General features: G+C 31.0%; 1 protein-coding gene across 2 annotated transcripts in view; it reads right to left on the bottom strand.

Annotated features, from left to right (window-relative positions):
* Window positions 1-2,612: 2,612 nt before the first annotated feature.
* Window positions 2,613-17,078, bottom strand: part of Exo84 (exocyst complex component Exo84) — a 276,725-nt gene continuing 262,259 nt past the window's right edge. Inside the window, exon 7 of one of the 2 annotated variants that reach the window (XM_089598261.1) lies at window positions 2,613-3,015. In XM_089598261.1, the coding sequence (XP_089454387.1) occupies window positions 2,809-3,015 (207 nt within the window). In that variant the 3' untranslated portion in view covers window positions 2,613-2,808. The remainder of the gene's footprint in view (window positions 3,016-17,078) is intronic. The other variant, XM_089598263.1, reaches the window with a different exon arrangement.

Below are 17,078 nucleotides of genomic sequence, written 5' to 3'. Positions count from 1 at the left end.
TCATTCCTGATCAAGACGTATTCACTGAAAATACTGGTTGGCTTGGTACTTCAAATGAACTTAATCTAACAAATAATAATGGCTACTTTGATCTTTTGATTCCTCTCAGTATAATTTTTGGTTTTGCTGAAGACTATCGTAAAATAGTTGTTAATGCAAAGCAACTTGTACTCACAAGATCTAGAAATGACTTGAATGCAGTTTTACGAAGTAAAATTCCTGCTGCAGAACCTAATGGAGTGGTAATTTGAGAAGACTTCAAGATATTAATATTAAAACTAGAATGGCTCATGCCTTACGTTGTAATGTCAGGTGCACATAAAATTCGTCTACTTAATTATTTGCAAAAAGATAAATTTGTATCTATGAGCTATCAAACTTGGAAACTTTATGAATATCCACTTTTACCTACTACATTGAAACATATGTGGACGGTCAAGACGTCGAATCAGTTGGAAAAGTCGCGCTATGTTATACCAGCCTTTCAGACAAATCGTAAAAATCAGAGAGGTAATAATGCTAGCCAGTTTGATCATTGTAATGTAAGAAATGTAAAACTGTATTTAAATTCACAATATTATCCTTATGGGGATCTCAATATCAATATAACAAACAATCATTTTGCATTGTTATATGACATGCATGCAAAATTTCAGAATTCATATTATGGTAAAGATCGTGCACCTTTGTTAAGCAAATATCAATTTCAACATGCTGTACCTTTGATTGTCCTTGACTGTTCAAAACAAAATGAGTCGTTAAAGAATGCTCCCGTAGATGTGTGATTAGAATTCGAATCTCACGACAATTTTCCTAATAATACATCAGCTTACTTCTTAATTTTACATGATCGTATCGTTCAGTACAAGTCCCATGAGTGGGGATGTCAAAAAACTTATGTGAGGCTATAAAACCCGATGCATGACACTACAAACTTCATTCATCTGTTAACCACCATGGAAAAAGGTCAGAGCAGTTGGACTACAGAAAAATAAGAGAATAGGTGAAGGCAAGAAAAGTGGAAAAAATTTGAGAAGAGACACGCTGAGGAATGGAAAGAAAAAGAAGCTAGGCAAAAATCAAAAGATCTTAAATGTTGTAAAATCCTTTAAAATAAAAAAATTAACTTGCTAAAAAAGATATTTATTGATCAACATGTCTCATAAGCCAACCATTAGCAAATTCACTACTGATGTTAAATATCAAAAACTTTCAACCAAGGATGATGATGATGACGGAAATAAAAAATCTTGACTGAAAAATTCAAGAGAAAAGTTCTCAACTAATAAATCATCATTTCCTAAACGTGAAAATTATGAACGATTCAAACAATAATTTAAGGTTTTTATACAAAAAAGGATAAAGTGGAATACATCGAAGACATGAAAGACTTTAAAAAGCTTGGCAATGATTATGTGCTTAAAGAATTAGCTATTCTACCACTCCATCCGAACGATGCTGAAGTACAAATGTATCTTTTCAAAGCACCCTTTGCTTGGCTTAAATTATCACAGAAATATAAAGATCAAAATTTATATCTTAAACGTAACTCTAATGGACTAGCCTGAAATTCAGGCAACATAAAGTATACTGAGATTGGGAATATTCTACGAGAAAATCTTAAAGATGCCACCAAAATTTTTGTGAATGCAGAACTGAAATAAAAGTGGCTTGAAAGATTTGGATTTAAAGTCACTGATATGACAGATTATCCTTTATTTGAGCTCCCAAAACAGGTTACCAGTTGCCCTCATCATAATGGAGCTTACAAAACCATGTGTGCTCTTCACAATGTCAAACGCATGAAAAAGTTCTACTTATGTACAAAATGGGAAGATGAGAGTGATGATAATAAAGAGCTGTACACATGAAAATTTAAGGACAATGTAATTCGTACTTTGTAAATTGTAATTCAAAATAAATTTTCTAAAAAATAAGAATAAATGTTTTAAGATTTACTATTATTTTTCTAAAAAATAAAAATACACTCCTTGTCCTACCCACTCTCATCATACATTATACATTTTAAATTAAAAATCATCATAAAAGTATATACATACACGCATCGTACATAAGTATTTATCTATGTATGTAGATGAACATGTAGATGTGTACAAGTATTACCTTGGAAAGGTAACACTTATATGTCATATCTCACAGATATGAGCGTGTAGTTGGGACTCTTATCCATACATACAAAACAACACTCTCTCCTACAGGCTAACCAGAGAGAAGGAAGCTGTGCCCAACCCCTAGCCCTTCGTGTCGAGTCGTGGCTTTCCGCGCACGCTCGAGCACGTAGGCAGAGAAGGGCACGTGTGCTGGATTTGGCGTATGCTCGTATCGGCCTAGTTTATCTACTGTCATTTCATTCCTCATCAATTTTTAATTATTATTTCTAAATTAAGTTTTTAAATGTTTCACAACTTTCAGGCATTGCGTAACGGCTTAGGTTAGTTATTTTAAAATCCACCGCAATAGTTTCTTGGAGATAAAAAGAAACAATATATAGAAAAAAAAAATCATGGAAAGTGAAATTGAGTTAGGTATCAATAAATTCTAAAAGTACTACATTTCATAAAAACAATATTTTTATGACAAAATTAGCAGTCATTAGTGGTAGTGTGTCAATAAAATACAATATCACATTATTAATTACAGTTATTGCAGGTTACTGGCAAACTTATATTGTCAGTAGAATACTCGTTCTAAGGTGATAAGTGCTACATTATAAGCTTTTTTTAAGTAATAGAATTGTTCCAATAGTTTTATCGGGCTGTAAGAAATATAATACAAAACCAGAAGTTTTCAGATGTATTCCATAGTAGAGTATTTCGTCACAGAATTACGTGGAGCTGGTTGAGGTTTTATTGATGATTGTTTTAACTCATAACTAAATTTTTTCTTCAAAATATACAGACGATCAAACTGGTAGCCAACTACACTTCTGTACAGTTCTAACGTTCTATCAATCAAAACATTGAAGTACAGCATATTATTCCTAATTAGGGGTATCTGAAAATAATATTTAATTATTTAAAAACTGATAATTACTATACAATTATAAGTTTTTATTTCGTAATTAGATATGTTGTCCTGTTTTTTCTTATTATTTTTGGTCATCTCTAAATACCAGGACTATTTTGAGTACATTCTAATTTACTGTAGCATTAGTTTTCATTTATCTATTTTTACAACTGATTCGTCTGTTATTTTATATCAATTGTAGTTTTTTTCACTTCCAGCCACTTATTTGTCAATATATTACAGTTTTATAACACAATTTATTCATAATTATTCATAACACAATTAACAGTCTTTTTATGTTCCACTCAGATTTGCAATAACGGATAATACGAAGGACAAGTAGGACAATGGAAAAAAAAATTCGAGTGAATGTTAAGTTTACAGTAGTCAGTGTTGAGGATATTTTTCCACAGGATGAAAGACACAAAATATTGTAACTATTTTAACGTGAATTACAAATCTAAATTTTTTATACTTTATTTTATGAATGAAATTCTAATCACTAAATGAGAGACCACTGGTATTCCAATCATACATACATGAAGAATCATTATTTTTAAAGGTGTTCTACACGACTTTTTGCCGATTCCAATTTTGCAATAAACTCTTAATTTTAATAGTCATATTATAATTAAATTAAGGTTTAAACAGATTATTTTAATCAATAACTAGAGAACGCCTTTCCATTAAATGTAATACATATCTCTGCCACTTCTGGAATTAAGTACCTTTTTTTATTTTCCATTAATCGACAAGTTAAATACATTCACGTATAGCGGGCATTTTTATTAAATTTTTATTAATTTCTTATAAAAATAAAATCTTTGTGATGCCAAAAAGCTACGATTATTTTTTACTAGAAAATTGCTTTGACCTAATATACAAACTTATAATATATATGAAAATGACAGTTCTATATATTATAATATATAGAACTGTCATTTTCAGATATCCTACATTTATACCTTAACTACCCACAGCAGGATGTAAGTTTTCTTGATAGTATAGTGGATGTTACAGTAATGCACTCGCACCACCTAGCCGAGTCACTGTATGATGATAAAATGACAAAGGAGCCAGCACTAGAGAAAAGCTACACAAACGGTGGCCTTCCATGTCAAAAATTTGATTCATAAATTAAATTTGACCATGTTTACTAAATAATATCAACTTTTACTTTGATTGTACCTAAAAAAAAAGTCTCACATGTTACTTGTTAACGGACGCCTGAAAAAATTAACATGAATGTAGTATTTGCATTGTAATAAAATTTTAAATGAGATTTTAAAATGCAGCAACGTTACTCAGTTGCATTTTTTGTGGGCTTGCGTTCATCTGTATAACTCTGCAAATTTATTCTAGATTATTTACACACAATATTAGCATTTTGTAGCAAATTTTTGAGAAATAATACTTTTCTCAAATTAACTTGTGTAATAAAAATTTTTTATCTTGGAAGATAATCATTAGTTTTTTTTAAATAAAAAATTAGATTCGTAGACAAACCAGAGAAACTGCGTTCAACACACTTTTTGCCTCAATAGCCTCCAAAAACTTTTCATGTTAAGTTAAAGGTAGCGTAACAGTAAATTTTGTATTTAGCTCTTAGCTTTCGCTCAATAACCTAGGAAGAGTGAAATACGCATGACTGAAGCGAGAACAGGATTGATGATTATAGATGGTAAGCTACTTGGCCATCCGCATTTACACGGACGGCCTGCTACTACCCATTTATTTAGAATTGTAGGTTGTTTTTAAAATAAGCTAGTCGTCTGGCCCCAGCATGTTCTCTAGCAACAAGCAATAAGGCATAAGGTTCAAGCTATTTGTTTGGCTGTTGGCATAAACACTAATAGACGCAATCAGCCATGAATATTTAAGATAGTTGCTTGGCCATTGGCATTTTACCAATAGCACACAATCAATCATACATTTTTAGCTAGTTGTTTGACCGTCGGCATTTTCACCACCGGATCACAATGTAGTGTTGGAGTATGATTATACATTGAAGCTAATTGCCTGACCATCGGCATTTGCACCAATTGTGCACGATTGGCCGTGGGTTTTAAGATTATTAATTTGACTTTATTTTTGATTAAAGCTAACTGTTTGGCCATCAGCATTTACACAAATGGTACACAATCTAGCCATAGGTTTTTAAGCTAGTTGCTTAGCCATCGGCATTTGCACCAACCAACACACAATGTAGCGTTGAAGTTTGATTTTATATTAAAGCTAGTTGATAGGCCGCAAGAACTTGCAATAGCAATACACAACTTGGCTATTAATGTTTTGATACTTTATCAAATTTTTATTCTTCTGTTTGGCCACAAATAGCCATATTAAGTGGCACACAAAAAGTATTTTTTTTCTTGATTTCTTATTATATGAACAAAAATATAGATTAACGCATCAAGAACCTAATAAGTATTGACAAAATAAGAAGTTTAATTAAAGACAACAAAAATTTTTAGTTATAAAAAATAATAAAAAACTAACAAACTACTTGTAATGACTATTTATTTTTTCATAAGGTACAAGTAAATATAAAAACTTGGTAAAAGGAAGCACATTTTTATCAAACAAAACATTTGTCGATTAATAAAAATGTGCTCTCTTTTACCAAGTTTTTATATTTACTTGTACCTTATGAATTTTATATTGGAGCAAGATAAAGAGGATGATTGTATTAATCATCGTAGATTTACTAATTATTTATTTTTTCTATTATATTAGTACGTATCAAGTCCATCTATTTGCCTTCTGGATGGTACGAAAAAATCAATAAAACAAATTTTTAGTTATAACCTTGATAGGTTTATTAGTATTCTAAGTATATTTCTTATAAATCATGTACAATTTACGTATGTACAAACTATATGTTGTAAAAAATGAATAAAGACAAATTTTTCCATAATTTAGAGATATAAGTAATAAAAGCAACGTAAATCAGTACATATTTCGCAAAAAAGTTTGTGCGGGATTTAGGAGGCTGAGCTTTTACCCCCCCCCCACCTCTGATTTATAGAGTAAATGATAAATTGGAGAACGTAGAGAAAAGTTTTTCTGCGAGTGGAGTTTGTATAAAAAAGTCTATTAGTGTTTATGCCAACAGCCTAACAAATAGCTTAAACCTTATGCCTTATTGCTTGTTGCTAGAGAACATGCTGGGGCCAGACGACTAGCTTATTTTAAAAACAACCTACAATTCTAAATAAATGGGTAGTAGCAGGCCGTCCGTGTAAATGCGGATGGCCAAGTAGCTTATCATCTATAATCATCAATCCTGTTCTCGCTTCAGTCATGCGTATTTCACTCTTCCTAGGTTATTGAGCGAAAGCTTAGAGCTAAATACAAAATTTACTGTTACGCTACCTTCAACTTAACATGTCAGTTTTTGGAGGCTATGGACGGATAGATAGTGTTGGAATCAGATTAGCGATGACGTAGAGCACTTAGTGCATCAGGGTAAGTGAAAATGTTCTTTTAAAAAATGGTGGATGAAATAATATTACTTAATCTACATTTTTCCTTTCCATTAGAAAACCCTACGTTAGGAAAAAAGAATTTTGTTTCATTTTATTGTGTAAATTTAAAATATTTTCTTTCTTTTCTTTTATAAAGTTGAATCTTGAATTATTCCAAGCTACTAAAAGGTGGATGCAATTAGCACCCCCTGAGGCAGGTGAAAAACGGCTTTCGACGTTTATCAAAAATTAGCAGAGCTGGAATATTAACAAAGTAAGTAGAAGGTTACAATAAGCATACATAAGGCAAGCAGAATATTGGGCCCTATCGGAAAGAAACCCAGATTTACTTATGTCATTTTGGCTCAAAGAAGAAAAGGTCTCAGTCAAATTGAACGATTACAAAACACAGTCTTTACGGACAAAAATAATCAACAATTTTATTTCACTCACAATGTCACACATAAAGGTAATGTATCCACCAGCGTTGGAAAGGATGCCATACGATCCAAATGCATACGACCCTGAAAATCCAGCGATGATAGGGGACATAGCTGTAGATCGCAAAATGAAAACGATATCAAGCAAGCAAACATTCTTACCCGAAGCTTACAACAGCTGAAATGCGATCTAGTACCTACGTATAACGATCTGGAACGTCCAGTAACGCTGGTAAAGTGGTATGCAAGGGTGAGTAAAAGGCGATAAAAAGTAATAAACTTATGTAAATAACTCTTTACTAGTAAAATCAAGCTTTGGAAGAGTATCCATTGTAATTAAGAAAAAAGGAAAGAACTTTTGACAGAATGGTACGAAAAGATCTAATTAATAAACTACTTAAACATAAAAACAAAATTTAGCTAAAACGGACGTTTTCTTATATTAAATAATAACAAGGTTTATTTTTGAATAAAAATACAAATTTTCTTCTATATTTTACTATCTATTATACAAGCAGGCGACCAGATTTGACTCTCAAGCGATGCAACTCTAGTGCATTCCAGAGGCGTATCAAGTAAGCTTTCTTTGTGCATTCAGCTATGCGAACTGGGCTGGCTCTGTGCAACACTTTCCTTAGGAGTTTAAATGAGAAGCCTGTAGATTCTAGGTAGCACCTTAAAGTATAGATAACGTCCTAGGATTTGAAAAAATACCCTTTTTTATAGTAGTTTCCATCATAAAAAAGGATCAAGATAATTTTTTTTAGAAAAGAGACAGAGAGCAGAAACGTATAAAAGACGATTTCTAAAGAAAATACGTTTAATACTTAAAGAAGTAATAAACGGTCAAATAGTAGACCAAAGAGAGGTTTAGAGTACAGTTTTAACTAAAACTGAACGACATTTATTAGTTGATGAACATAAGTACGAAATATTGGAGCTTTGGCATCCCAGACTTGCACCAATGGCCGTAGTTGCACTGATACCCAAGTCAAACCTGCCCACTCCTAACTAAGCTGGCCAATTACGCGCTGGTCAACTTTTGCACACATTCTCAATATTATCAAACTAGAATAAATGACCATGAAAATGATATTTATTGAAATTTGACAGTAAGAATGTTCATAATAACAATACTAAGTCTAAAGCCATGCAATAATTACTGATGGTTTTTTTTCATTTCATATTGCCTTAATTAGAAAAACACTGTGCAAATAGTACCATTGGCATACTTGATAACGTTAACATACTCCCTCAAGTAAAGAGAAAATTAAAATTGATATAAATTAATCAATTGACCAACGGAGAGCAACTAAGACCGTACCTATATAATTAAGACAGTAAATAAAATTAGAGCAGGTCTAAAATAATAACCGTAAAATAATAACCGTAGGAAACAGAAAAAAATTGGTAGAAAGACAGAAAAAGTGAGAGAGAGAGAGAGAGAGAGAGAGAGAGAAAGAAAAGAAAGAGCTGCAAGCAACGCCAAAACAGAATAATCTGAAGTTGAAGTTACCACTAAGGCTCTAGCAAGAGATCAGAAACCTTGCAAAAGGAATTAGAGATCAGAGACAGTGAGAAAGTATGAAGGAGCTCTTGTCGAAAGTGATAAGAGCTGAATCACGCATCCAAACTTAACGTTCTATAGGCCTTTTTAAATACATATGGAATAAAATTACATTTATACTTTCTAAAATAAAAAAATACATTTACCATTGACTAGTTCTTCGGCTATTTCTATTAAACAGGGATGGACATTGAATAATACGTATGATCATAGTCACAGAACTATGCTTGAAATTGACGATATCCTCGAATTGAAAATTAAAATTGACAGAGTATAGCGAAAAACTCGCCAAAATTCAGGGTTAATTTTAATTTACGCTGACAAACTTGATGAATTTGGAAAACTGAATATTTTAGACACCTTTAACACAAATAGCTGGGACACTGTTGCCTTGCTGTGCGATTAAGTACAAGCTCTGCGCAACTATATAGAAAATTTACACTGGGTTTTAGTAAAATATCTAGGTGACAAAAAGGATATCAATCTCGATGAGCTGAGTTTTTTTTTTGCTCAAATGCATCTAGAATAAATAACAACAATTATTGAACGTCTAAGTTGTAGCACAGGTAAATTCAAGCCTGGCAGTATTTAAAAAGGCCACTTTCAACTGGCACTACTCAGTCGCTATCAATTTAGCAGAAGCATTCGACAGTGTAAAACACGAAGTAAGAGTGTACAAAACGAATGTAGATCTGGAATTTAAAAAACCATTTCATACAAAGAGCGCATTATTAAATACTATGAAATTAACACAACCAGAATTATTCCTGTCACTTTCTGCGATTTTCCCTTAAACATTGACTATAATCTAGAAATATCTGCAAGATCTTTTTGTTTGATTTGATCTAAAATCTATCTATCAAATTTTCGTTTAGGTTGTTTCAGACTTTGTAGATAATAAACCAGAAACCTTAAATAAAAATCCTCTCTTCTACATACGGAAGAATTTATTAGAGCAGTGTACAAAACTATTTTGGGACTTTCATACTTTTACTGTACATCGAACTTCCACATTTAAGGAAGTCGAAATTCATGTATAAAAGTTAAAAAATCTTGGGAAGATAAGTTAAAGCTAGAAATTTAGTTACCTACGCTTAATAATACGCACTCTAATTACCATGTATATTAATTAATAAAGGTAAACGTATTATATGACAACAAGCATTGCTAAGTAAAACACTTCCAGGTAATGTTGATGAATATGCGCAATACAAGTCTTATAATCAAAATTTAAACATCAGTGACAGCAAACTATAAGATAATTCAGACCCACTTCTTGATCAAAGTTCAAGTGTTTAGTCATTGGATGTTTAAAATAGTGATAATACTGAATCAGACGAGGAATACGTGAAACCCACATATTTTACTCTACCACAAGAGAAAATAGCAAAATTACTCTCAATAATACTGCTATTAAAGTAAAAGAAGAAAGTGATTCACCTTTACCAACTGAGTTTTCTGTCCTTTATCTATAAATCATTTAGTAGAAAATATGTTAGCTCAAAATGTCCCGTTAAAGGAAACCCTAAATGTAATACCAAAAGGTAGTTGAAAAAGCACGTTCGGCTATACATAGAGTAGTCTTTTAAAATATCGACGCTCTCAAAAATCACGTAAAAATTATTTACGTTTCAGCAAATGCTTAAATTAACTACAAGAAAAATGTGTAATGAATCTTAAAGAGATAATAAATCAATGATAACTTACGGTAATAGAATCCACACGACATACAGTAGTGAATTTAAGAAGCTACATTATTAAAGGATGAAGCTGCTCTACCTGCAGCATTTACTGCTGCTTTTTAACAAAGCACTGTAAAATTTAGTAGATACGGATCAAAGCTAAAAGTTGAGATCAAGTAAAGTACCTTTCCCAATGAAGAAATAAATGATATACTAGTAAGAGCTATTCGAGCTGAGAGACTATAACGAGCTTCACGTAACCAAGGAGTAAAACAGGAACCACGCATAAAGAAAAAACAATACACGCTTTATTGTAATTGATGCCAATCATGTAAGTATATCAGAGACGATTGTGTATTACAAATCACATAGCAGCTACGTAAGAAAAGTGGCTACACGGCAGATTAATGTATTACAACACATCAAGACACTACCGAAAAATGCAGGATTTGTTGACGTAATAATAAACCTGGAGAACAATGGAGATTTATTCAACTAATTTGTCAAATAGGCAGAAAGGTCGGCCATACGGCAAAAAAATTGTTTCAAAAGCAATAATTAAAATACATAAACAACATGCCTATAGTGTAATGCCTTGAATTATAAAGACAAAAATTGTACCAATATAGCTAGAACACCGTTATTTTGCAAAATTTCCAATAAATAAGGACATTTCTCTTCAACTTAAATACAAGCTAAGAACTTACTGCTTTATTCGTTTTTAAATAAAAATGGTCATAATGCTGCTACCTACAAGGTATGCGCATATTGTGAAAAAACAGGCCATACAACACAAGAATGTAGGAAGAAACAATACAATGGGCGTAGAAAACAAGATAATCAGGGAAACGATTCAGCCCCTCAAATTATAGGCGCAACTTTGAGGACGCCGAACAACGCCATGCATTTAATAGACGTTAACCTTTTACTGGATGAATTAATATTCTCAGTATAATATATAAAAATGAATACATACCTTACATAAATTTCCACTGAGGTAAAGATTTGGTAAGCTTTATGATAGATTCTGAATCTCATGAGAACCTAATCAAAGTAGGAAGTTACCCTAATGGAATCAACATAGATTATAACCACGTCGCAGAATTTCATGGGATAATAAATAAAACTATTTTATCTATTGAAAAAATTATCTTCGAATTATTTGGTAAGGAAATCCCTTTTTATACCGTTGAACAGTCGTTTGCAATACCGCATGACAAAATTTTGAGAATCAAACTTTTGCAAGGCGCAAAGTGTTAACTTAACTTGAAGTACAAACTCTTGAAACTCCCAGGACGAGTTACCGGTTTTGAAGAAAATTTTGCGCGTAACCAAACCTTTACCAGACACTGAAATATTAATGAGACTCACTGAGAATTTTTATACTTCAACATATATAGACCTAAAAACCGGCTACTTGTAAACACTGGATTAGAAATGAGCACAATAGAAAAACGACTAGTTCCGAAAGATTACAAAATTGACAAGAGTAATACTAGACTTCATATCATTTCAGTAATTGATAACGATTCTAAACAACTATTCATAAGGATTCTCAGCTAAGATTTTCTCATCAAATAAAATCCTACGCTTAATTTCTCAAATGAAATAATGGTGACAAATGAACAAAAAATTTCCCTTTTAGTATGTAACAAAGACGTAAAATTAAATAACCAACAAGAGTCCAAGCTTGGATATAGTGACCCGATTGAGTCAACGAGCGATGAGACTGATATAAGCGAATCAGAAACAGAATCGCTCTCAGAGCTAGAGGACGATGGTATTAAAGAACTTTTCAGTAATGTAGCTATAATCAATGAATTTTCTAGTTTTTGTAAAAGAGAATCATACATCAACTCAAGAACTGAAACTTTTAACGGTCTCGATATACTAAACATATAAACAAATCAGTGAATTTAATACAAGAAGATAATAGCAAACCTGCAGATCCTGTTTCTAAGTCAAGAATAGCTCAGCTTAAAAAATAAATGAATTTAAGCAATATAAGTGTACTCGAAAGGAAGTAAGCGAATAAATTGCTTGAGTGATACAAGGAAAGATTTTATTTCAAAGGTGATCAGCTCACTGCTACTAACATCGCTACACATCGCATACAAATGATCGATGATGTTCCTGTTACTGCCAAGCATACCAACTTTCTCACGCTTTGAAGGATGACGTACAGGAACTGCTGAAAAATGAAACTGGACAGCCGTTGCAATCAGGCTGTAATACAGCTGTTTGGATTATTTCAAAGAAAAGTCCTGACAAAAAACTTCAATAGCATGTAGTTCTTGATTTAAGATCATTTAATAAAAAAACAATACCGATGAGCTTCCAACTTTCTAACATACCATATTTATAAAAAGTGGGAAACTCTAAATATTACACAGTCATGGATTGCAAATCAGGCTTTCGTCAAATTTGAGCAAATCTCTAGGACATACATGAAACAGTGTTTTCTACTGCAGACGGCGATTACGAATTTGTTAAAATGTCTTTTGGCTTAAGAAATACCGCTGCTGAGTATTTATCGGCCATGTCAAAATTTTTTAACGGATTAATAGGTAAGGGAACTTTTGTATGTACGGACGGTGTTGTTATATACGTAAAATAACTTACAGGACACAAACAACTCTTTCATTTTATAATGGAAGAATTTAAAAAGACAAATTGCAGACCAGTATCTGGTAAATGCCAGCTTATGCGACGAGAAGTAAATTATTTAGGGCATATAATAACTGAAATAAGACTAAGGCTATTCTGACCCCCCCCTCCCTCCTAAACATAAAGCAGTACGGTTAACCCTCGTCCTAAGAACGTACAATAAGTTAGGCAATCTCTGGTATTTGTAGTATATTACAGGCATATAATTAAGGATTTTGCCAAAAAAGTTCAATAATTAAGTAAATTGCTATAAGATAATTAAAATTTTAATCGGACAAATGATCAAGAAAAAGCATTTCAAGAACTAAAGGAAGCATTATATACGGCACCACTGTCACAATTACCTGACATAAATCAGCCGTTGATCATAACAAAAGATGTCTGAAGCTATGCTATAGCAGGTCATTGATCACCAAGGATTTGTATAGTTTCAAATCACAGACCTTAATATACGAGAGCAGATAAAACGATTCAAATTATCTGAATACGAGTACAAAATAATTTACCACTTGAGTAGATTAAATCTATCTGCATATGCATGATAATGTGAATATGAAATGTAATTAAACATAAAAGAAAATTAAACATTACAAATTATGTAAATTGTTAACTAGACAATAAAAAATTTTGTAAAACAGCGACAAAAATAAAGAACAAATCACTAATCAACAAAAGTTAAAGCAAGAGAAGGTTAAGACAGAATTAAACCATCATATAGACCCTGAATCATTTGATTATAATATCGATCATGAAAGCGTAGCTAAACATTTTGACTTTGATAGTGAATAACCATTACCTGGAAAAGACTTTGCAACTGCTTGTGACGAAGTTAGCAATACTGTACAGGTTGTTAGAAATATCGTCGAAATAAAAAATTTATGAAACATGGGTTAGATGATGTAATATACTTTGTTGACATAACAGGCGCCCCATTTGATGAGGATGCGCGTAGATTATTTATAACATACTAATAACATACTAGCTAACTAATAATTCATGATCGGAAGTATTAAAATTAAGCAATTAACAAACAGAAAATATTAATTAGCTCTCTGTATTATAGACAAAAAGTAAAAATCGCTAGGTATAATAAAAAAATAAACACAAGATTCTCTTGAGAAAAAGGGACTTGTATTGATAGAAGGAAACCTATCTACGATAATTATATCTGAAATTACAGAGATATGTAATTTATATTGGGAAAAGATATATACTATGCTTAAAAGTACGTTAAATCATAGTGCAATTACAATAATAGTAATTAGAATTCCTTGAATATGTAGAAAATAAAAATAATGACAACATTTTTTTGCGAGCTTCATGAATTACATAGAGGTGTTGCAAATTCTCGAATTTATAACAAGAATAGGTGACAAGGCCGACACCTGGAACTTGTACTTACCATTCGCTGCCAAGAGACAGTCTACTTTCGAATCCTCCAACTAAGTGTAGGTATGTATGCACACACACACACCTACACAGATACACACACGTGTATATGTGTATATGTATCTATTTAGATATATATGTATACAGATTTTTTTAAGTAAGATGTATCATAGTATTAAAAAAAAATTATGTTACGTATTATTGATAAATGATGGAGTAATAATAAATACAATATAATTTCATTGACTGACATAAGTTTCATTGATTTATCTCTAAGAATACACATGTTTTTTTAATACGTCAAAATTTCTTCATACACAATATTTCCTATTACTGTAATTTTTTCTCTTTCTACGTGAATGAACAAACTATTTTTATTTTTGCATCTAATTAAGTCACGTAAAATTGACCATAAGAAAAAAAAATTTTTTTTCCAATATAAGCCTACATTATTAAATTGACCTTAAGACTTGTTTCTTGTTACAGCAAATGCCACTATGATTGAAAATTTTTTACAATACGAAATAAAAGTTTATGTTGAGATATTTCCTGTGTTCAAAGTTATTTTCAGAATAAAGATTCTATTTCTGGTTTTTTTCCAGTCATTATTTCTCTTTCTACATAATACTTCAATGATTTCGTGATTCTTAATCGTGTTCCGTTACACAGTCCATTTGATAAACTTCAAACTTTTAAATAACATTACTATTGTACCAATTTTTAGGTTCGGTTCATGAAGTAGTAATCCTTTACGAATATTGTTCAACGTTTCCACCGAAAAATTTATATAAATATTATCGTCCAATCTATCAACGCCTTTATAACTTTCGTTATCTATACTATAGTGAATCTTAGTTTCTCTAGTTAATTTTTTTTAAATTTCATCATTTAAGAACAATTGTAGATATCAGAAAATATTTGAGAACAGACATTATGTGATATTCAATTTTAAGAAATACTAAAAAATTCTATTTTCCTTTCTCCAATTTCCCATCATAATTTTGAAAGCCCTTTATCGGTCAAATGAATATTAATATCTAATTTTAAAATTTAGAATGAGTTCCATAAAAAAAAGATTTAAAAGTTTGTTCAGTTGTAGTTCTTCTGTTACTGCTTTTTATCACTGGGAGAATTTGATGAAAATCATCTCCTAAAGTAATAAATTTATTTTCGAAATATTTTTTCAGTATCACATAAATCTCTTAATGTTATGTCAACTATTTCCAATGATTTTTTTCGAATCATGAAAGCCTTATCCCAAATGATGAAATCAACTTCTCTTTTTTTTTATCCGACTCGAATTTTAAAAGGGCACTCTATATATTATTAAGATCTGAAGGAAGTCTGAAAGTTTTATGACTGGGCATTTTTTGTAGAAGCAAAATTAATGCTATGCTAGTTTATGCCATTGACAGAATTTTTTTATTTTGAGAAATAAAATAGTATATGAATGTAAACAAGTTTGTCCAGATACTTCCAAACCATTTATAAAATAATTTTTTTTCGATCGCAATAATATTGAATTTTTTTTTCTAATCATTATTTAGATTTATATATATTCTATTGAACATTTTGTTACTGAAACGTATTTCTTTATCTGGATCATTTTTTTGTCCACTTTATTAAATGTAGGTAAATTGAAGTATTTACATGATTTTTCTTCTAATTCTAAAACTTGGTTCGTATGTAAAAGAGCTGAATTATCTTTATTTTTAGGAAAATCCTCTGAGAAAAACTTTTTACACTTATTCCATAATTTATCACCTTGTAAGTTTTCTGAAATTAAAAACCAAGCAAAGGTTGTCATCATTCATATAGAAATGTAACAGCGATTGCTCCTTCAAAAAAGACGGATTTTTTTATCATAGTTTATTAAGCACATTACAATCGCAATATCTGTGAGCGTTTCATACGTTATTCTTTAATGTGTTCCAATATCTTTAAACTATCTCGAACCAGTATTGAAAAATAAATCTTTTATGATCTTTTGAAAATACAATGTTTAATTAACCTTTTACAGTCTTTTTATTACATTTTTTCTTATTTCCCAAACTTTTCATTTATTATTAAAAAGGTAGTTTTCTGAAATGTTCACATACTTTATGGATTTTGCAAAGTCATCTCGTTTATTTAGTTCAAACCAAGCTGTTAAATGTAGATCGTAATTTTTTATAACGTTTTTAATGTTATTTTCTCAAAAAACAAGTTGTTGTTCGTTTTCAAGGTGAGCAGATAAATTTACAACTATATGACTTCCCTCACAAACTGAAAATTTTTGCTATCTCTAAGCTGCTTCTATTGGAGCTACATATCTAGCATCAGCGTAACTGTAAATTTCATCAAATATTCCTTTATCTTGGTCTTTGAATTATTCAATTTTAATGTATGCTCTGTCGCTACCTTTATGAATGTAGTAATAAATATAATTTATGCTTTTGATTGATGCGCATCATTTAACGTTCATGTAAAATTCAAATTTTATTAATAGAAATTATTTATAAGGTACAACTATTCAATTATCTACTAAAATTTTAGATTTTGTCCAAGTTTTGTAAGTAACTATATCAGATATGTTATTTGTTTTTTTATATTGTAGATAACTGCTTGTTTGGAATGTATTTTAAAATTTAGTACGTTTGTACAAGGTTTGCGGAAATTTTTTATATACTTCTGATAAGAATTAAGTATACAAGAACTGTATTGTATACGAGGACAGTGAAGCATGTATTTAATGACTAATTTTGTAAGTTTCACATTACCCGAAGAAATCTGAGCAGAAATAAGTGTACCAATTTGTTTAGGCGTCATATTTTCTTAATAAGATGTAGAGTTTTTGACA

Source organism: Copidosoma floridanum, unplaced genomic scaffold (assembly GCF_036245765.1).
Source record: "Copidosoma floridanum isolate Cflo_tuat_1 unplaced genomic scaffold, Cflo_Japanese_pri ptg000006l, whole genome shotgun sequence".
Taxonomy (NCBI): Eukaryota; Metazoa; Arthropoda; class Insecta; order Hymenoptera; family Encyrtidae; genus Copidosoma; species Copidosoma floridanum.
This window is presented reverse-complemented; position numbering and strand designations above follow the sequence as displayed.